General features: G+C 44.5%; 1 protein-coding gene across 8 annotated transcripts in view; it reads left to right on the top strand.

The window, feature by feature from the left end:
* Positions 1 to 21,834, top strand: part of ENTPD1 (ectonucleoside triphosphate diphosphohydrolase 1) — a 49,150-nt gene extending 27,316 nt beyond the window's left edge. For 5 of the 8 annotated variants that reach the window (XM_052677822.1, XM_052677824.1, XM_052677823.1 and 2 more), the window contains 9 exons: positions 11,394 to 11,527; positions 11,898 to 12,015; positions 12,669 to 12,819; positions 13,634 to 13,793; positions 14,712 to 14,948; positions 15,487 to 15,747; positions 16,172 to 16,288; positions 16,495 to 16,632; positions 16,735 to 21,834. In XM_052677822.1, coding sequence (XP_052533782.1) covers positions 11,394 to 11,527; positions 11,898 to 12,015; positions 12,669 to 12,819; positions 13,634 to 13,793; positions 14,712 to 14,948; positions 15,487 to 15,747; positions 16,172 to 16,288; positions 16,495 to 16,632; positions 16,735 to 16,941 — 1,523 coding nt within the window. In that variant the 3' untranslated portion in view covers positions 16,942 to 21,834. Of the gene's footprint in view, positions 1 to 27; positions 321 to 2,318; positions 2,505 to 9,807; positions 9,848 to 11,393; positions 11,528 to 11,897; positions 12,016 to 12,668; positions 12,820 to 13,633; positions 13,794 to 14,711; positions 14,949 to 15,486; positions 15,748 to 16,171; positions 16,289 to 16,494; positions 16,633 to 16,734 lie in introns of those variants that run through there. The other 3 variants (XM_052677830.1, XM_052677829.1, XM_052677825.1) reach the window with 3 other exon arrangements.
* Positions 21,835 to 22,071: the final 237 nt, after the last annotated feature.

Raw genomic sequence — 22,071 nt, 5'->3', positions numbered from 1 at the left:
CTCCAATAACAAGATGGCAGCAAGGTTGCAGCTTGCCATATGCACCTCTTCTTTCTCTTCTATCAGGACGGCAGACTGTAGGCATTAAAGATAATCAAAATTAGCAGAGCCTGGGCAACCAGCTGTCCAAGGGTTCTTGGGGTTGAAGTTAGCAAGATCCCTAGGCAAAGAGATTTCACTGCACTGAGTGTTAGCAAAAGACCTGCCCAACAGGATGTTGGTGCCATCGAGGAAGAATCCAAGGGATGCAGTGAGGACACATGGCATCTATGAACCCTGGTCCCCTGTTGTGTGGAATTTTGCCAGACCTTGAAGTGCGAGTACGAGGGAACCAAGTGTGGAGGAGGGAATGAGCAAGAGTGAAAAGATTTTGTAAAACACGCATCCTTTTTCTGTTCTGTGAGAACTTGTGCTTTTGCTACATTAATCTTCTGTACCATTGCTCTGTTAAAAACTGCTCCATACTTAAATTACAAAAAGATGTGAAACTAGTTTGTTTATAACTTGTTTATGATGTCACTTTGAGTAAAGTCAGGAGAGTTTAATAAGTTTGTCTCCACATGATCAGTGGTTCAAAAATGTACTCACGCCCATATTGGGCTGAGAGAAACTGATGGAAATTATTTGGCAGAAATATTGGATGGAATAGGAGAACAAGGAAAGATGCTAGAAATTTTCAGTAATGGAAAGAGCAAAGCTGAAACATCTCAACAGATGTTTGCCTTCACCATTCCTACATGAACCAAGTTGGTTTCTGATGTGTTTGTATAAAGGGTGAACAGGTAGTGGCCCACTGTTGGGAATTGTCTCAATGGGTGTTGTAGACATGGTTTTAATGCTGTTTTTTTAGGATATTCCGTCATTTTCATATACTGCTTGCTGCTTTTACATGGCTTTCAGTCCACATGGTAGAAATCCTATCCCAGCCAATTTTAAAAAAAAAAATAAAAATAAAAATGGTACATTACGTATCTGTTCTGGGGAATTTGTACTGATAATTGCTGGAAACTTCAGCTCAGCTTTTCTCTGTTCTGGGTAACTCCTAAACATAACAGTGTTTTGTTATTCTTCTTTCCACTTGAAAAATGTTATCAAAGGAGAAAGTCTGGTAAAGTGTTCAGGACAATCTGAAAGATCAACAAGTACTGAATAGTATTGTTTGAGACAGCTCTTGCATGAGTCTTCTCTCTCCATCCTACTTCTACCTTGTCCCAAAGGAAAGCAAATATCCTAGATTGCAGGATGTAGATGTGAGTCACTGCTTGGTTTTTAGTGGTGAGAAAGTTGACCGCTATCAGTTTTCCCAAATGGGAGTGGAAGCCAAGAAAAATCTCGTCACAGTGTAAGTTAAAGCTTTCTTCTTTTGAGCTCTTCTGTCCTTATCTGGCTATTTACTGCACCAGTAGAGCTGATATGCTGATTCGGCATCCTAAGGAGAAGCCAAGGCAGCTCCAAGCCACACTTAAGGAATTACAAATGGGGCTGTTAGAGTCACGAGTTTGCTCCTTAGCTGATTTATAAATGGTCTTGTTTTCTTTCTTGCTCTTTTGTCCCAGAGCTGTTAATAAATAGTCTTTTATAACTCCCATGTTCCTGCAGGAGATGTGAGGAAATAAGCCTCTGCCCTGGGGCAGGCTCTGCCAGCATCACTCAGCAAAGATCCTGGTTTAATGCCTCCAGTGCAGCCCCAACAGGCAGCATGCAGACAGGGGCACTTGTCCTGGGGGTGCGTTCTTACAATGTCACCCCCTCGTTATCACTGCAGTGTGTCCACACAGCCTTATCCAAAGCATTTTGTGTCTGTATAACTGTTTGAGACAATAATAAGGAATGAAATAAGGAAGACGTGCAAATTGTAACCCAGACTATGGCTTGATTATAAATGGATTTCCTTTCCTGAGCCAGATTCTCCTCAAGATTCACTGTATATCCTGGTAATAAATAATCTGAACTTTGGAAACTTCTAATCTCCTGTCACAGACAATTTATCTGGCAAAACTCCTTTGCTGTTTTGTTCCATGAGGCTCCAAGCATTGCTAAGTGCAAGGCTTCTAACCATGAAAATTTAGGTCCATATTTAACTCTTAATGTTTCCCAAATCTGCTTTTGCAACCCTGAGGCTCTGGTATATATATTTATTTATTTATTACTTTCAGACATTTTGCTGAGGTCTGTGCCCTACAACAGGCTTTGGTCCTCTGTTTCCTTCCTGTTGGTTATCCCTAAAAATACCACAGGGCAATTTGTTTCCTGCTATTTGAAATGGAAATAGTAGCAGCATAAGGAACAGAGCATGATATTCATGCCAAATATCATGAGCTGAATCCTCCCAATGGTTTGTGGGAATCTTAGTTATTAAAGCTGACCTCTGAGAAATCAGTATATTTTTCCGCTAAGGCTAAGCAGTGGAGGCATTCCTCAGCAGGAAACAAAAACTATCCCCAGCTGTTCCCAGTGTTGTGCTCTGCCATGAAGAAAGGAGATAGCAGTGCTGACAGCTGGAGGTAAGTGGGAAAAGCTGAAAGAGATTAACTAGCAAGCAATCTCTTTTATGCGTGCAACCTTAACCTTTGTTTATTGAAAGAATACATCAGGCCTGCTGCCCTGCCTTGGTAGCAAAGCACTTCTCACTTCATCTGCTAGAGGTAGTTGCAAAGGGAAAGTCACTACCAATTTCTCTGCTGAGTGAGTGATATGCATGTTAGAGTAGGAAAAGGTCACTGGGTATCTTGTAGGTCTGAGACATGCTCCTGTGGAAGAAGAAACACCTGTGAAGGAAATCATACTTGTAAGGAGTGGTGAGATCCAGGTACAGGCAAAATGCCATGCATAGGTGAGCTGCATCCATCCTTTTGCCTATGCAGCCTCATCATAAACTGCCTTTGCCAGCAGCTCTGTTGACACTGTGTCAGTCTGGAGTGGTCTTTGTGCTTCTGCAGCCAGTCCCCGACAGCCTTTGATCCTGAATGGGAAGTGAAACTAGGAGAAAATCTGCTTGTTTTGCTGTGCTGAAATGCACAAGAAGCTCTGCTTTTCCTCTGGCAGCCACTCAGTCTGTGTGCACTCCTGGTGCCACGTTACTGTTTTGGAAGCTGGGGAAGTAAGCCCCTGAAAAGCGGTAGTGGTGCTTGATGTGCAAAGCAATCCCAGGAATCTGTGATTCAGAGAAAAACGTTCCTGAGATGCAGCCTCAGCCCTGCAAGGCGGGAGTGGTTGTTGGTGGGGAGGGCAAATGGGGAAACTGGTGGCTACTGGGAGGGTATATTTTGACACTTGGTATGGTGTAGAACACACTGTGGGTACTGAGAGGTTTGGACATATTTTCTCTGTGGTTGTTTCTGTGCCATAGTCTGGTGAGGTTTAGCAGTATTTGCAATGTTTGAGACTTTGTTCTCTAGGAAGTTGCTGAACTTTCTCACTCGAGTGTGGGTTTTGGGGTGGGAAATGATTCTCCTTAAGGCCGCTTCCTTTCTTTTGTCATGGCAACTTCTGCATCGTGCTGATGCAGGGAGGCTGATGGAGCATGAGGAGGGGAGGTGTGCTGGGTGGGTGATGTGCCTCCGATCACCAATCTGCCTATTAAAGTAATGGTCCCACTACTTTACCACCAACTGTTAAACACTTGTAAGCAGTAGCGGTGTGGGGCTGAGCTGGGAGCTATCAGCCAAAGAGAAAGATACACCCTAATTCTGATAGAGAAAGAAACATTGCTCTGATAGTTGAGTATTATTAAATAAGTAATTCATAGTTAGTCTGCATTAACGAATAACGTCTAGTAGCAATTTGAAATGGTTTTCCAAAGTCAAAATACTTGAGCTGAATCAACTGAGTATTTCAAATAATCAAAAGGAATGCAAATCAGAAACAGCCTAATAACTTATTCTCTTCCCCAGAAGCCTTAATCTAACAGTTGAAAGTTATGCTATTTTAAGAAAATAGCGTCAGTGAGAAAGATATGTATTTAGAGGTGGGGGGGGAGAATGAAGCTGTTTGCAATCAATGCATATTCAAACACAGAAAGTGTAGGAGGTGGTCAAAAGAGGCATAAGAAGAAAATATGGCCAGACACTTAAGAACAGCAGAGAATTGAAGGGCACTAAGCACAAAAGGATGTCTAGCAGCAATACTGTCCCACTGCAAGTCAGTATATTGGAACTATCGGTGGAAACAAAACTAAAGGATGTTAGTGCTCGAGCCTGCTTTGTTTCCTGTAAGAAAAATAGATGCTTTTACATAATTAGATAGCTAAGTGTATTTAAGTAATAACTTGCGTGATAAGCTTGAATTCACAGGATATTTTCTGATGAAACTTCAAGCTTTGTGGGTAATGACAATAGATCTTCTCCAGTTAAATTATAGCCTTAATGGGCTAGTAACACAAATTAATGCCAGAAGTCATCTGGTAACAACTGATGTAATTGCTAACAGTTGTTTCTTCTGATTTGAAAACCTCTTTGATGTGTGAATCCTAAAGGAAAGATCATAAAGAGAGTCCAGACTTGGAAGCCTAATAAAACATCACATAAATGTGGAAATTAACTGTCTAAAGGTCATTGTGTCAGCAGTATCTTGCCACTTGTTGGTTGTATTGGAGAATATTGAGTATCTCTGTCTAGCTACTGGGATGCAAGCCAGCAGAAAGCTTTCCCACAGAGAGATGACTTAATGAAAAGAGTTGTGGAAGTTTTGGTGGGGCTGGGGTATAATGGCAAGGAGCAGGGCTGGGAAGCTGCATGCAGGCTGTGCTGTGCATGTGCTGCAGTGGGAAGGTCTCTGCCAAGGATGTGCTTTCTGTGCAGGGCAAAAGGGTGTTTGTTGGCAGGGCCTGCTGCCCTTAACTCTCTGACACGGCTCCTTTGGCACAGGGGATGTGGGACTGACCTGCACAAAGCTCCTCGGGGCCACTTCCAGCTGCGCAGGCAGCTGTGGGCAGGGAGAGAAGGACTCTGTGTGATGCCTGCTCCTTTGTTTCTGTCCCTTGCTGCACTGCTCAGCTCTCACAGCACTCCCCAGCTCTCCAGGAATGTGGTATGACTTTTTTTTTTCCTCATTTTTTTTTCCCCTGAAACACAGCGCTCCTCCAAAGCATCCCATGCAGTTTCCCCAGGTCATGCTCCAGCTGTGACTTGTTAAGCAGCAAAAAGATGAGGTGCCCCCATCCTAAGCAATGCTTGTACATGTGGGATCCTATTTTACCACCTTCCCTATGGCTTACCCATTCTCACTGTCAGATCTGGCTTCCTGACATCTATCACAGACTTTGCTGAAATTCTTTTCCTTTTACTTTTCGTTTGTCTGAAAATGATTAATGTCTCCCTTGCTCATCTCTTTCTAAACTAAACAATCCAATGCCTTCAATCTTTCCTCACAGGTCAAGTTTATAGATCTCAGATCTATCCATCTTGCTCTTTTCTGGAGCTTCTCCAAGTAGTGTACATCTTTCTTGAAAGGCAGTGGCCAAACTTGGGCATAGAACTTCATATAAGGCTCTACCCAGGTTAGATGGAGGGAAGGATTACTTCAAACTGCTACAGCTGCAAGAATGTTTTCTCTGTGTGTGCTGCTTAACTACTTGTTCACTATACTGACTTTGTGTGACGCCTATTTTCCAAACAAGAGCAAATATTTGTTCTTGTCCTTACTGAAGTGAGCTGGTGGTTTCCCCTGGGGATTCCCTATTTTCCAGATTTATTTATATTCCAGTCCTATTTATCATCATGCTTTTAACTCCCAACTTGGTGCTATCACAAGTAGTCACGTTCTTTATTCCATCTCCCAGCTTGCTAACGCATCTGTAGGTTCAAGACAAGGTTAAACTTTTCTGCCTGGTTGCGTAGCCTATATCTACACGTCTGCCAGCTCTTGAGATTGGTAGGGCTGTGCAGTTTCATAGCAAGTGTATCTGAAAAACAGCATCCAAGAAAAAAGGCATACTATATTGTTTGGATTATCGGTTTCACTGGAATTTCAGTGTTTATATGTTAGCATTTATGGGCACTTCATCTGGAAGACTATAATCCACTAAATGTGTATTTATAACTGTATAGAGCATCACAGTGTGGGCCAGCTATCATGCTAGTACTTAAGACGCAAAGAATAATTAAAACTTGGAGTAGAGCTCCCTATACAGTTCCACATAATAGCTACAAAAAGTGATGCAAATGCTAGTCTGAAGCTTGAAGTCCAACTTCAAAGTGTTCAATGTCTTGTCCTGATATTTTGAAGGAGAATCTCTCAAACCAAAGCAGTTCATATAATGTATATGGTCTTGTATCAATAAGGCAACCCTGAGCCTCTTACCAGCCCCAATAAAAGGCCTTCCTGACACATGTGGTTTACATCATTTTGCAGCAAAATATTCCTCATCAACCTCGCCATGTGTGCCTTTCAGCATGACAAATTTCATGACTAACAAAAGCTCATTTTCTCCCAGCAGGAGGATAATGTATGTAACCTATATGCACCTTGGCAGAACAGCAGCACTGATTGCTCCCATCCCCTCTCCCTGCCGTCACGAGCTCTCTGATTTGCTTGAGTTAGGGAGTTCCACAGGCTATATATGCCCTTTAGCTGGTCTGTACGACTGCACAAACATGCAGCAAGCATCCCTGGAAACTGCTCAGGGAAACCATTGCTGGGAGGCTCCTAGCAGACTATGCAGCGACGTGGGTGATCAGTGCAAGAGCAACAGATGGGCACAGTTCAGTGTGATGCTGTCTTAGTCTATGACATCATTCTGAGCCTCAAGGATGGCAGGTAGTGCCTTGGAACTCCCTTTCCTTAGAGCATGAAGTATGGCAAATTTAATTAAATGCAGTTGAATGTGGGTTTGTTGGGGTGGCATAGGAGTGATGTCAGAATGTCTCATCACTGGCTGTGATTGGTGAGCCTGAGGTAGCATTGGTGTGAGGTCCCCACTTTGCTTCATTTAGGCTGGGAATGCAGCGTCTCCTAGTGTAAGTGGCACATAATTGTGCAAGGCTCGTTTCTGCAGAACAGGTCAGGAGTGCTTGAGAAAAGAACAGGTAATTCTGTACATGGAGAAGAGCTGCTGAACTGCTCAGGTAGACAGAGAAGGCCAGAAAGGCAAAATCTGAAAGAGATCGTTGTTTATGAATTGGTTTAAGTTAATAAATTCCAGGCCATTTGAGAGCTGCAGAAGTTTTGAGTCAGAGATGGACCAAAGACAAAGGGAATGTACTGGCAATAAATTGAGGCTGAAAATGAGAGTGTTTCTGGCTGCACAAATGTATACTGAGAGCAGAAAAGTGATGAGTGGGGAGTTGTCACTTGTCAGTGTGGCACTTGTGCAGTGGAAATGTTATTGCAGCACAGCCCTTCTGTAACAGGCTGAGTGTGAGCATCCAAAGCTAAGAGCAAATGTCACCTTTAGCTGCTGTGTTAAGCCAGACCTTGGAACTGTATTTTAGTTAGTGGAGATGCTGGGTCACAGCGAGGTTATCTGAACTGAGAATGACTGTGGACCATGCACAGCATCTCTCCCTAAATCAGTGTTACTTCTGTTTATTGCATCTCTTCAAGCAGCTGGCTGCCTCGTTTCTTTTAACATTACTTGCGAAGTGAGAAGGGAGCGGGGGGGTGGCAGCCTTGGTCATGAGTGACATCTCCTGGCTGATGAGGCCACGGGACAGTGTGGTTTTGGCTGGAGGAAATTTCCTATTTGTCTCGAGGCTCTGGGAGATGCTGGGGTCAATCCTGATCGCTTGCTGTAGCACAAAGCTGCCTCCCACACCATGCAGCTTTCCTGGGTTCCTCACCAAGAGCAGCGGGATTTTGTAGCAGAGCGACTGCCAGCTGAAGTGCCTGCCAGCATCACTCTCAGTTGATAGCTAACTCAGAGACAGAAATGATAGTAGATCTGTTTATGTTCTGGGACCCACACCAATCACTCGGAGCCAGCAGCAGCCCCTACAAAACAACAAAGAGACCAAAATTAGAAACAGACAGAGATACATGAGCAGCTGGGCTGTGCTCCAACATCTGGAGAGCACTCCATGCTTGCGCAGCTGGGCAGGGTGCAGCAACCAGGCCCCCAGCTTGGGGAGAAAAGTAGCATAGCTGCTATGCCTGCTTATGGCCTTACATGATATTTTTTAACACCACTTACATAACAGGAGAAAGAACAGAGATGTCCTGGGCTCTGGCTGGAAACAAAGCTGGGAGGTCATGCTCAGTATTTAGCTGTGGAAAACTGCTGATGAAGAAGTGCTGGGGCCTGGCAATCACAGAGGTGCTGGGCGTGAAGGACTGCCTTGCATAGTGGGGGCTGAGGAGTGTCAGAACAGCATGCAGAAACATGGACATGAAGTACAGAGGAGCTGGAGGAGGCTAGGGAAAGCGTAGGTTCTGTAGGCATTGCAGGAGCTGCAGTTATGTCTAGAGTTGATAGAAATAACCAAGTGTATAGGAAAAGGAGCTTGTTCAAATACCTCAACTTCCTGAGCAAATCGCAGGTCAAATTTTAATTGCATTGAGTTCTTTATCTGGATTTTGCAATGTCTAAAAGAAATTGTGTTCAATCTATACTTTTCTAAAGTGCCATTTAGCAGGTTTTTGGTTTTGCTAGCTTACTCACTGAGTTATGCTTATCATTTGTACTTTGTATTTTGTTTCAACAAGTCTTTGGTAGCATAGCAGTTCATGCAAATGGATGCTCTGGTATGGGATACAGCAATGAAATCGCTGTCTCAGAGTCCTTGTCACAGTCCTGACAAGGGCCCGTGACACTGAGTTACAATTCAGGAGGTGAGAGTTGTGTTCAGGACTAAGAAAATAATATGCCTTGGAAAATAAATGACTCATCTGAGGCTGCAGGTAGGATGCAGAAAATTATGTCTTTGCCTACAGGCAAGGGATTTCTCTAGGCCCATTTCATTAGGAAAATTGTTCTTAACCTGTTGCTGCTGAAAAGATGCAGTTGATAAAGAATATTCATCATGACAGGAAATCTGAATATCTTAGAACTGATGCAAAGGCATGCCATCTTTCAGCCCTCTGACAGTAAGCACCCAACAAGGCTGTTAGTAGCTGCTTCCAGACAAGAGTAAAGATGGCAACTATTACGTGGGTTTTCTGTGCAGCTGTCAGCAGCAGTTCCAGTTTTCAACCATGCTTCACTGGAGCTGTTGGAGAGGGTCCAGAGGAGTGCCATGAAGATGATCAGAGGTCTGGAACACCTCCCCTACAGAGACAGGCTGAGGGATCTGGACTTGTTCAGCCTGGAGAAAAGAAGACTGTGAGGAGACTTCATTGCACCCTTCCAGTATTTAAAGGGGATTATAAATGTGACAGGAATCAACTTTTAGCAAGGATAGACAGTGATAGGACAAGGGGGAATGGTTTTAAGCTCAAAGGGAGAAGGTTCAGATGTCAGGAGGAAGTTCTTCACAGAGAAAGTGGTGAGATGCTCGAACAGGTTGCCTGAAGAGGTTGTGGGTGCTCCATCCCTGGAAGTGTTCAAGAGTGGGTTGGATGGGGCTCTGGGCAATCTGGTCTAGTGTCAGATCTGGAGATTGGTGGTCTTGCCTGCGGCGGGGGGGGTGGAATTCGATGATCCTTGGGGTCCCTTTGAACCCAAGCCATTCTATGATTCATTTGTATCTGTACTGTGCAGCTAGTTATATCACCTGCTTGTATTCATTTTTCTAGTGTTCATTTTTGTTCAATGGACATGTTCAGTACATTCATAACCTGAGCCAACTATCTCCATCAGGAGGAAAAGTCTCCCAGCTGTCACACTCTGCTGTTTTTAATCATTTCAAGCCTTGAGTTCTGGGGCCCTTTTGAAGAAAGCAATATAAAATGCATTCTGCCCTCCTACTGTCTGGTATGTGTACTAGACTGTTTTTTCTAAGCTACATTCTTGGAGATATTGGCAAGCATGCTGTGCCTCTAACAGACAGTCACAAAATGTGAGCATAACAAGCTTCCAAATTTTGCCGTTCGCATCAGCAGATTTACATGTAAGCACAATGAGAGAGCACAAAGCTCCAGGTCAGCATTAGGCTCCCCAAGGACCTCCTTGTGGGGAGATTTTCGGAACAAGTTTTCTCAGAACTTTTAGATTCCATTCTCCTTAGATGGATGGAAAGCAACTATCTGTCTACAGATGCAGAGGTTCCAAGAACTCCCCACATCTTTTTCAGAAGTTAGCCCAAATGAAGTTACTCCAGGATGTTGGGTTATTTGTAGGGCTGGACAACACTTGATGTAGTTCTGGCATCTGGGACCAACTTTGATGTGAAACAGAGTGGTTAGAAGGTGGTTCTCTTCTGAGCATGAATGCTTCTTATATTTGCATTTGTGATGTGGGGTGCCTGGAAGGATTTGGAGAACTACTCCAGTACTGCCTAAAGGACTGGAGAATCAATAACTTCTGGAACTGAAGTTCTGCTGTACAGATGCAGAGCAAACATGGTTCCTTTATCTTCTTGGAGAGTGAAGGTAGTTGATATCTCTGCCTGCATGGAGGTATTGCCACCTTGAATGACCCGTAACAGATTTCTAAACATCTCTAGGAGAATTTGTGTACTAGGAAAAGACAAATTAGCACCCATGTGAGCAGTAAGGCAAGCAGTGCTTTTGACTATGGAATTTCAGTGTGGGTAGAAATAGATTTCATGTAGTAGAAAGAACAGGTACTAGAGCGCCAATAGTTGAAACTATTCCATTTACAGCTAGATTATAAGTCTACAAAATATTTTTGCAGATTGTCTAGAGCTTTGTGTTGTGGATTGTATTTTATTAAACAATACTAAAGTGACTGAGCCTAAGCTGTGAACTGAAATTTCCATCATGGGAGATGGAAGGAGAAGCCAAAGTAGAAAAATACAATAGGCAACACTGTGCTGGCCATTAGTATATTCCGCAAACTCAAAAGCTATATTGGTTCTGAATTATTTCCACCAACCATAAGTAGCTTTTTTAAATAATTCTACTGCTGACAATGTATTTTAAACTACAGAAAAATTAATTTACTTTTTTTTTTTTTTTTTTTAAATATAGCATTGCCAAAGTTCAGGACAGCACTGCTTAAACTGTGATTCAAAAATGTTAGTGTTAGATTTTTTAAATGCATTACCAGTGACAAGGATGTTGTAAATTCTTTTTAATGTTGTAAAAACCTGGCACAAGGTATACAGTGACAGAGTGTGGCAGGGGTTAAAGCTCTTGGCTCTGCTAAGCTTTGTTGTTTTTAAATTAGCAGTCTGTTCTTTCAGCTTCTCAGTGGTTATTGAAACAAAGACAGAGCTATGGAAAAAGCTGGTGCTTGTCCCATGCAAACAGTATTTGGAACACAGGAACATGCCTGAAGACTTTTGGGGTGAAGTAAGTTGGGTTACAGGGATGCTAACATCCTTTTTCTGCTCTAGTCACAGGTAGCAAACCAAAGATGTCCACAACAAGGAAAATTCTACTCATACTCGGATTTCTCTCCACATTGGCTGCAATTGCTTTAATTGCTGTAGCAGTGACCCAAAACCAGCCACTTCCGAAGAACGTCAAGGTATTACAAGCTGAGGCTCTTACAGGAAAACAAGCCAAGTAGAGGTTTAGGCATGCATGGTGCTCAAGGACATGTTGCTGTCCCTGCTGGGTCAGTCTGATCTCCCTTTCAGGCTCCGTGCATCTTAAGCAATCTAATCAAAACAGATATGCTTTCACAAGAGACCATCTCCTAAGTAATCATTTACAATCTTGCTACTGCTCTCATCCCCTTAAGTGAAAACTTAGAACAAAACACTGCATGGGGAGAGTAATGATGTGGCATGTCCCCACAGTTGCCAGGTTTGCTGTTCGTTTCTGCCCATGCTCATGCATATGCTCTATCCAACTCAGTGGCTCAGGTGTGATGACAGGATCTGTTCTGTCCACAGTATGGGATTGTGCTAGATGCGGGGTCGTCCCACACAAACCTGTATGTGTATGAGTGGCCAGCAGAGAAGGAGAATGACACTGGAGTGGTGCAGCAGGTGGAGGTGTGTAAAGTTGAAGGTAAGAGGAAAGAAGGAAGCAGTGAAAGGGGATGAATTGGAAAGAGAATGTGGCGAAAGGGTGGTGGAGATGAAATCTGGGGAACTGACCAATAGTGACAGCAGCATTAAATCTGTGAATTAACGTATATTCCACTGTTTCCTGCTAAGAACTTGTTGCTTGAACTTCCAAAGAGAAAAGTTGGGTCCATTTTTCCTTTCATTTGGGGATGTACAGAGTTAAATGCTTTGTGGAAAGAACTACACTAAGGATTGTACTTGACAACAACAAAATGCAATTTCTGTGTGTACCCTTGCCGAAGCACTGATAAACATCAGTGAGAAAGGAGGACACTCTGATCTCATTTTAAAGGAAAAAAGTGACAAGGTTACTAAACTTAAGCATGTTGTGGTTTGGTTTTTTGCTTGTTTTTTTTTTTTTTATATTTAATTGCTATGTAGATATGTAATGGTTTTGGAAGACATAAAGTATGGTGTCAGTCACAGCTTTTGTCAGAGGAATGACTGATGCTTTAGGGTTTCTAAAACCTAGAAATGGGGTGGTTAAATCTGTTGCTGCTCATTCTAGTGATATTGTTTAGTGGACAAGGCTCATGACAGCCCTCACAGGTTACGCTTGGAGATGGTGCAATGAAGTCTTCCAATTTCTTGCAGGCCCAGGGATCTCAGGTTATTCCCAGACTACAGAGAAGGCAGGTCCCTCTCTGGTGCAGTGCCTCCGACAAGCAGAAGAGGTGATTCCCTCAACGCAGCATCGAGAGACACCCGTCTACCTCGGAGCAACTGCTGGCATGCGGCTCCTCAGGTACCGCAGTGTTCATCTCCTTCCCTTGCACCTTAGAGCACCATAGATACCAAGTGGTGTCTCTGCAGTGAAGTCATTGGAAATGCTACAAGTTGGTGCTGTGCCCAGATTTCCATCTTCCTGGACCTCTAGTCTCCCCAGACTCTTCCCCACTTGCCTGGCAGGTCTGTTTCCACCTGCTCCCCCCTTCCATTTTCTCCAGCACCCATGTGCAACACAGACGCTGTGAAGGATAGCCATGCCCAAACTGCTACTTGAAGAAGTTGTTCAAACATCTCTCACAGTCTAGTAATAGATTTGACCCACAGTTTTTGTGCCCTGTGATGTTTTAACTCCCTTCGTACCTCGACTTGGCCTGAAATCACCAAAACTAAGGTAACTTTATATAGTTCAAATTTATGATTTTTCTTGGGGTGACTCAGACCTGTTACCTGGCTGGATCAGGGAGCTAATTTCATGTGTTTTGTCTAGGGAAAATCCCTGGGATATCATAAGACATGGTCTCTTATGAAATGGTGAAAAGTGAAAAGGATCTCCCCAGGGTGATCCTTGCCAGGGAATCTTCTCTAGGAGAGCAGGGGGGCTATGCTCCAATTCCTGCTGTCAACTGCAGTGTCTGTGTCCGGGCTGGTAGCAGCTGTGCTGTTAAGGTGTGATCGAGAGACACAGCCAGTTACAGCTGGATGTATCCATGTGAAGGACTGTCATAACTGACGGTTGGTGGGGGATTGCAGCCTATCTGCTCAGAGTGAAGCCCATAAGCTGCTGAGGGCTGTCAGCTGCAGTCACTCCATCCTTTCTTCCATTCATTCAGGTTGGAAAATAAAGATGCAGCTGACAAAGTCTTGTCCTCAGTCGAGAAGACACTACGCTCAGCTCCCTTCAATTTCCAGGGCGCCAGAATCATCAGCGGTCAGGAAGAAGGAGCCTATGGATGGATCACCATTAACTACTTGCTTGGTAATTTCAAGCAGGTATTGTATCACTGGCAAGTCCAGATTTGAACCACTGGCTGGCAGTGCTGTGTGAATCATGCCGTTCATGAGGATGTTTCAGGAGGCTCCCTGTGAGACATTTATCACAGATCGGGATGCTGTGCTTCTTGCATCAGCAATTACTGTAGGTAGTCTTAGAGCACTGAAATAAAACAACAGTTTCAATAACTTCTCACAGGTACAGCATCCTCCTCACTTACTGATCTAAAATACTTCTGTGCTTGGTTAAATATCTGCAAAGTGTCACATATAAAAAGGAAGGGGAACAGATGTTTACGAGGGTGGATAGTGATAGGACGAGGGGGAATGGTTTTAAACTGAGACAGGGGAGATTAGATATTAAGACAGGGGAGGTTAGATATTAAGAGGAAGTTTTTCACACAGAGTGGTGGTGCACTGGAACAGGTTGTCCAAGGAGGTTGTGGATGCCCCATCCCTGGAGGCATTCAAGGCCAAGCTGGATGTGGCTCTGGGCAGCCTGGTCTGGTGGTTGACGACCCTGCACATGACAGGGGGGTTGAAACCAGATGATCATTGTGGTCTTTTTCAACCCAGGCTAAAAGAAAAAGAAAAAAAAAAACTTTTCAGTATTTGATGATGATTCTTTACTATCAGGTTTTTAAGTCATCTGGGCACTGAAACGGTAAATTGATTTTTCATATAGCAGTTGTTTTTGTTACTTGTTCTTCAACCTCTTGCAAACACTTGGATGTGATCCATCTTGTGTTCTTCTGAGCCTGTACCTTGTTCTGGTTCTCATCTCGTGCCCCCCTTGAAGCCGTACTCCCTTTCCTGCATTCTGTCCTTCTGCTACTATTCTACGAAGACTTTCTCTTTTTGTTCCTGAGTACATTTTCTCCATGCCTGATGTATCCGTACTTTGAATTTTTTTTCAAGTCTGGCTGGAAAAAATTTCTACATTCCCTGAAATCCGTAAGTGAGACATCAGGAGCATTAGACCTTGGAGGAGCCTCAACACAGATTACCTTTGTACCAGCTGAAATCTCTTCTGAGTCCCCACAGAATTTGCTGTATTTCCGCCTCTATGGCAAGGATTACCAAGTGTACACACACAGCTTCCTTTGCTATGGAAAGGACCAGGCTCTGCAACAGAAACTGGCCAGGGATCTACAGGCAAGTACATCTGGGGTGGCACGCGGAGGTCCTGGACTCTCACAGCTTTGACGTACTGGTGCTGCTGTGTCCTGGCTAAATGTCGCATCACTTAGCCTGGATTTGGAAAGTGTTGTTATCCTCCATAAAGTTTGGTTAGATGCTCACAGATGACAGCCAACATTTTCAAAGATATTACTAATTAGAGATGCCTTGACTGATAGGCATGGGATAGCAGCAATACTGTGCTTGTCCGAAAAAGATGGTGGAGATGGTGCTTCACCATCTGAGAAAATCCCAAATCAACAGCAGCTTCAGAAAATATGGCTGGAACTTGCCCAAGGTCTGAAAGGGAGAATGCAACAGAGCAAGAAGCTGTAGCCACATGTCCCAAATTACGGCTAAAGCCTTAAGTCTGTCCTCACCTTTGACCCAATGTTTGTGTGTCTTGGCATGATGTATCATGACAAGTGCCTTGTGGTCACCCTTTCTTGTGGTTTTTTCCCAGTGTGTTAATTCTAGAGTGAAATATAACAGCTTTTGTGAATCTTATTTTCAGAGCACAGAGAACGGCAGCCTCTTTGATCCATGCTTTCACCAAGGATATCAGAGAACTATAAGTATCAATAATTTCTTCAAAAACCCTTGTACGTCAGTCGAGAAAAAACAATTCCCTTTCAGCCAGCTGCATATTGAAGGAGAGGGGAATTATGAAAAATGCCGAAGAAATATCCAGAATCTCTTTAACAAAACCAACTGTCCTTACTCCAGCTGCTCCTTCAATGGGATATATCTACCTCCATTACAGGGGGACTTTGGGGTAGGTTTGCATTCTTCAACTCCCTATAATTCAGACCATCAGAAGAGAGAAACTCAGAACAATGCTGGAGCATATTATCCATGGATGGGGCAGAAATTCATTTCCAAGATAACTTTTTAGACATGAAACTACAGAAATAGTCTTTGTTGTCTGGCTGTGAAGACAACAAATATAAGAGCTACTATAGTAGATACCGGCCTACGAGGCAGTGGTACTTCATTTACAGATTCATTTTTAAAGCTGTCCCTCCCAATGGCCAGCACCAGGGACAGGAGAGCTTGTCACAGGCCATTGGGATTCATGCACAACTGTGTGAGCATTACTGAAGCCAGCCAGCTTACCTGTCTGTTTCTTTTGTTTCTCTAAATAAAGCTGTCTTGTGGGGTTACTGTTGTCCTACTCAGGTTAAAATATTCTCTTTCAGGCCTTTTCTGCTTTCTACTTTGTGATGAACTTTTTGAACCTGACAAATGATGTCCCCTTCACCCTGGACGAAGTGACCAGTGCTATTGAGAAACTCTGCGCCCGGCCTTGGCATGAGGTGAGCAGAGCTGCTTCTCTGCAGTGGGGCAGACTGCCCAAGTCCCAAGTGTTGCTAACGCTTCCTAATAGGATGCGTGGTTGGGGGTAATTTCCAAGGCAGGCACAGGAAGATTTCCCACAGCACCTGCAGTGAATGTTCAAGTGCAAGCTGGAGCTGCAGGAACACAGGTTTAGCAGCCTGGTGACTTCTCCCTCTTTTCCTAGGTGAAGCTACAGTATCATCAAATAAAAGAAAAGTACCTGAGCGAATACTGCTTCTCCGGAGCCTACATCCTCTCTCTACTGGAAAATGGCTATGGATTCACTACAGAGAACTGGCAAAGGATCCACTTCCTTGGAAAGGTATGTTGATTGCCACCTCTGCTATACAGCTTTGCCCATCTTCCACAGGGATGATACTGCCCTGGCACCTTCTATCTCTGATTCTGCTCCTCTCCATTTCAGATTGGCAGCAGCGATGCAGGCTGGACACTGGGCTACATGCTGAACCTGACCAACATGATCCCTGCGGAGGAGCCTCCTGCACCTCCTCTTTCCTACAGCAGCTATGTGGGGCTGATGGTTCTGTGCTCCCTTGTACTGGTATCAGTGATCCTGCTTGCTTTGCTTCTCTTCCACAAGCCCAAGTGCCTGCAGAAAGGGATTGTCTAGGAAGACTATGGAGGGAGAGGCGCCCCAGCTGCTCAGGGCTAGGAGCCCACTGAAGACCAGGCTGTAGTGCAGAGTCCCTCTCTCTGAAGCTACTGACTGTGTACAACAAGGGCATTTGTCTCTTTTAAGTTTCACTTGCACTGACAGATGTTGGGACATCAGGCTCGCCACCTCTATACCACGGACAGACAAGCGAGCGTTCCCTTCTTGAATGGGTCGTATTTTCATTCATTGAAACTCTGCTGCTTGTTTTTTTTATTGCCTTGTTCATAACGTTATGAAGAGAAAAGCAGCACCAATCTTTGGGAGCCAGTGCTCCTGCAAGAGTAATCTCAGGGTCCCACATGCCACTGAGCTCTTGGGAGTGATCACACTGGGTGATCCAGCTCCTCCTCTGCTGAAGCTGTTCCCAAGAGCCATTCCAGCAGGAAAACTGCACCAGCACACCTCTGCTTGCCAGGCGTGGTCACTTGTAGCCAGCTAGCCCTCAAAGGCTGGTCATGCTCCCAAATGTCACTCTAGGACAAGAAGGGATGGGAATGAAGAAACTGAGCATGCTGGTGGTTATCGGTCCTTAGCTGGGCTCTGGCAGCAGTCTGCTCCTTTCACAGGTGGCAAGAAGCCTCTTTCCCCACGTCTTCCTGATGTTTTTGCTGGACCAAAGCTGGCTCACTCTTACTATGACCCATTCCCATGTCCCTAGGTTGACTGTGCATCAAGACATGAGTTCCCAGCCAGACATTGCTGATTATTATAGGAAAAGCCATCATCCTAGCCAAGGATTCTTGACAAGTAGTGAGCACATATATCTACAGGAACTCTGATCTGATCAGCGTGCCTCCAAGTATACATCCATTAAAACAATCCACTGTCACTGTGCTGATCATACAGCAGTCTCTGATCTAGGGAAAATGTTTTTTGGGCCATTTCCCTTTGTAAAAAGACAGCTGGTAAGAGCCAGCATGAGGGCACACAGTCTCTCTTTCCATCAGCGAAAGCATTGGAAAATTTGCCTTTCTTTCCCTTGTGGCTTAGGCTACTCCCCAAACAGTAACACCTAGGTGCTGTAAGTGCACTTACCACAGCCCATATTCTAGCGCACAACTAGATGGTGCCACTGATCAGGTTTATGAATCACTTTCTTCTGTTACCTATTCCGTAGTCCAAAACAGAGAGGTAAGTCAGCAATCAGTTTTTATGGCAATTGGAAACCACTGATACCTATTTGCTTGGGAGGTAATCTAAGAAATCTCTTCTCCTAATGAAACACGTGTGCTGGAGGCCAAAAGAAAGCAGATACTGTGGAGAGAAAGGCATGGCATGGTCATCTTCACCTGTTTCCCTGAGCAAAGTTGCAGGAAAAGCAAGAGATGCAACAGGGATGAAGCTTTCTCCCTTGGGCAAACACAGATGCAGAGCTCAGGGCTTTTGTGCTTTCCCAGCTTGTTCTTCCACATAGTGCAGGCTGAAAAATGTCCCCTACTTGTTTCTAGTTCATGCCTGGAGTAGGAGCCATGACATACTGAAGGTAAAGGGGAAAATACACCCTCTCCAATGGTAAGATGTTAGGGCATTTTTTCAAAAAATGTCTTTTGCTCTGGATTAGCTGGCCTTAGCTTCTGATGGACCTTGATCCACCAGTTCTAAAACGACTAACTCTTTGCTATTAAAATCCCTTCTATTCTTGTTGGTGCTTGGAAGTCAGCATTGTATCATATTAAATATTGACCTTCATTCTGTAAAGTGCTTTGTCTTGACTCACGTGTAGCTCTTGAGTCAACTTCCATGCAATTTTGTACATCTGAAGTTTGGATGCCAAAGGTTTCAGCAGCAAGTGGTAGTAGATGCTCTAACACTGTACATAAAAGTAATAGCCCTTGTTCTCTTGATCTGTACTCTTTTTCCTATTCATATATCTCAGGGTCAGATCTGTTCACTTAAGGTTTCATAAGGAGCTGTTTTGTTCAATTTAGCTCTTGCAAGTTGGCCTTATTTTCCTACCATGGCAATCCAGAATGGCTGCTGTCTCGTGGTGTGCATCAGTCTTTTGTCATGAGATGTTTTGCCTTCTGCCTGGCTCTGCTGAAACACATACTGTTCTATGAACATTTCTCTAAGTGACCAAGGTCAACCCACAAATGACATTTCCCCACGCTGTTTGTTCTTTTTCCAGTTTGTTTGATCTGCAAACACAGAGATGTGGGAATTCATATAGATGTGGAGCCTTCTTTCTGTCATTTTCTCCAAGGACATGTATATAGGATGAGATTTAACAATAATCTTTGGTCAGGGTAGGAAGGTAGAAGAGCTCATCACGGAGCAGGCAGCTGCCAGTGCTGCTTAGCTTTGTCTGGCAGATCCATCAGGAAGTTTCTGAAACAGATGCAGAAAATCCACGTGGAAACTGGCATGGAGAGCCTGTGCCAGTCTGCTGTTCTGGTCCCTGCTAAGGGTTTATGCCAGAGGAAAGGAGCTGAAGTACAGAACCTGTGAGAAAAGCTTCAGCAGTGCTTTGTATCTTTACTTGCAGGTACTACAGTATTACCATTGTAAGCCTTTGCTTCTGGAGTTAGGTGATTGCCTGGTATCATGGCTTTCTCCTTCTGTTCTGTTCACAAAGCAGCAACAAATCAAAAGGTAAAAGGCCCCAAAGGAGATAAATGCAATATATTAATTATGTTATTTTTAGAAGTTAATGACTTTTAGAACACATTTATGAGACAATCCTCAGAACTAGTATTTCTAAGGGGATACCAGCTGTGCCATTTAAACCACCAAGCAAGCTGAGGCTCCAGGAATAGGTTGGCCAAGGGCATCCTACTGTGGCGAGACCCGTATCACTCACTGGCTGTGCTTGAGCCTTCCCAGCAAAAGGTATGGTTCTTCTCAACAACCTCCTCTGCCATTGCAGGGTTCTGTCTGTGGAAGCTGCCCAAAACCCTGGGTCAGTTATGAGATTTAATGAATGTTAATTTCCTTGCTTCTGTGCTGTGTCTGACCCAGCCGTGTATGGCTCAAATGTATGTTCCAGAGTCACTCAAGGAATTCACCCACCATGAATGCTATGAAAGGTAGTGGGGGGAATTTCCATATATGTCCGGTGTTAGTAATGTCATATCATTTCTTTAGTTAATACAGTTGATCTGCCTCTCTGATAAATATCTGTGCCTTATTTCTGATTTGCTAGAGTCTGGCTTTAATTTCCAGCTCCTAGCTCCTGTTCAGTTTTGCTCTTCTGGGTTAAAACATATTTTAACACCACATGTTCTTGTCTTGAATATATTTATATGTTACTCAGCTCCACTGGGCTGTCCAGACCCCTGGTCTCTCCTGTCCCTGTGTTTTATCACCAGGAGCCGTGAGAGGTGCGGCAGGGTGAGTGGCATGGCACAGGAGTTGAGCATGGCACTAGGATGTTGAGCAGTACTGTTTGGGAAGGTTCCTTGCAGATGACTTGCTCATTTGGCTGAGCACAGGAGCAGTCTGACTCCTCTGGGACTGATGACTTCCACATCCACAAGCTCTCTCCCATTCACCTCAGGGTTGGGTCAGAGGCAAAACTGTCAGTGACATTCTGGGGGAGAGAAGAGAAAGCTGTTGGGTGGATGCAGCTTTCCCACCCCTCTTGCAGAGAGCAGCCCACTCCGCAGCAGACCTTAAGAAGTACCCTTCATTCCTCACCCAGTACAGCCAGCCCTCCCCTCTGCATGGGCTGAGAACAGCAGTTCTGTGCCCTGCCACTCGGCTGTGCAATTCATGTGGCTTCACCCTGGTGAAATGGGTCTCAGTTTATTCTGATACACGCACCAATCTCTGTATCCTTATCACAATAAAGACTTCTTAACCCATGCCAGTGATGCTCTCGGACTGCTTTCCAGAAGATGGGAATGACCCAGGGGTAGGATGAAGCTTTTGGCATAGAAGATGGAAAAGTCTTGAGGTGAGGTTTCCTCTGCTGCCAGCTGCTCACTGCTTTTCTGTGTCAGATCTGGAGCTCCTGGTGGCTGGAGGGGCAGCATTCCCTCCCGGCATAGCAATGCACTGTGTCCTTTCCTATCTCCTGGTGCCTGGAAGGCACCTAGTGCCAAAATCTTGTCTTTTCTTGGCTTCATTTTATCCTGACCTCTCCAAAGCTGTTTGTCCCCCTTCCCCCCGCCACACTGCAGGCCTGCATTCTTCTGTCCTTGCCATCCTTCTCTCTCACCCCAGCACCACTGGCACAGTGCCTTCATGATCATCCCTGCAAAACAGGTGAAGGATGCAAGGCTGTACCTCTTGCTTCAGGGCCGCAGCTCTGTCTGCACGCAGCTGCAGCCCAGCCAAGGTAAACATGCTTGTCACCATTCATTTTTCTTTCAGTGTGCACCCTCCCCAGTTTGTTCATGCAGCTCTTATCTTGAATTTTCCTCACATTTTCCAGCCTTTTTCTGGTAAAAAGATGGCCAGAATGAAATCTCAGGCACCACAAGGGATCTGTCCAAGGCCAGGATCCTGTCACCTGCATGAGTAGAGGAGCAGTGAGGTTAAGGGCTGGAATGTAGGAATTGCATTCATCTCCACTTCTCTGCTGTGGCACAACACATTCCTGCTCGTGCTCCCCCTTCTGCTTCAAAGTTGCTGTGTCTTTGAACATCTGGGGAGAGGAGATGATTTGTCCCAGATGTATTTGCTGCATTTTCCAAATGATGTCTTTGTTTACTTCCTGTGTTGTTTCTATGTTCTATGTTGTTTGTTTCTGCTTCCATCAGTGTTTTAATGTGTTGGATGTGTGATGAAATGCCTGCATCTGGCCCTGTGTGCATCCGATCTGTGGATGCCCGTGGATGTTCCCTGTGATTTCATCCTATTCCCTTTTGCTCTCATTAAAGTCTCAGCTTTGATGAGGTAATTTCATTGTGCATTGTGTGCAGAGCTATTTCCTTTTGTTTGATTCAAACCTGCTGCCTGGTGGTGGGCTGCCTCCACGCCTGTGTTATGGATAATGCTGACTAATTCTCCAGACCCATCATGCGTGAGATGTGTTCTCCGCCCACCCCAAATCTTGCTCACAGCTCTTTTTTAGGATCCAGCATTCTGCCATTTCTTTTTCTTGTTCCCCACGTCAGTGTCATCCATCTCCATAGGAAAGTG

Source organism: Tympanuchus pallidicinctus, unplaced genomic scaffold (assembly GCF_026119805.1).
Source record: "Tympanuchus pallidicinctus isolate F22 unplaced genomic scaffold, pur_lepc_1.0 scaffold16, whole genome shotgun sequence".
Classification (NCBI taxonomy): domain Eukaryota; kingdom Metazoa; phylum Chordata; class Aves; order Galliformes; family Phasianidae; genus Tympanuchus; species Tympanuchus pallidicinctus.
Note: the sequence above shows the minus strand (reverse complement) of the source record. Positions and strands in the feature narration are given on the sequence as shown.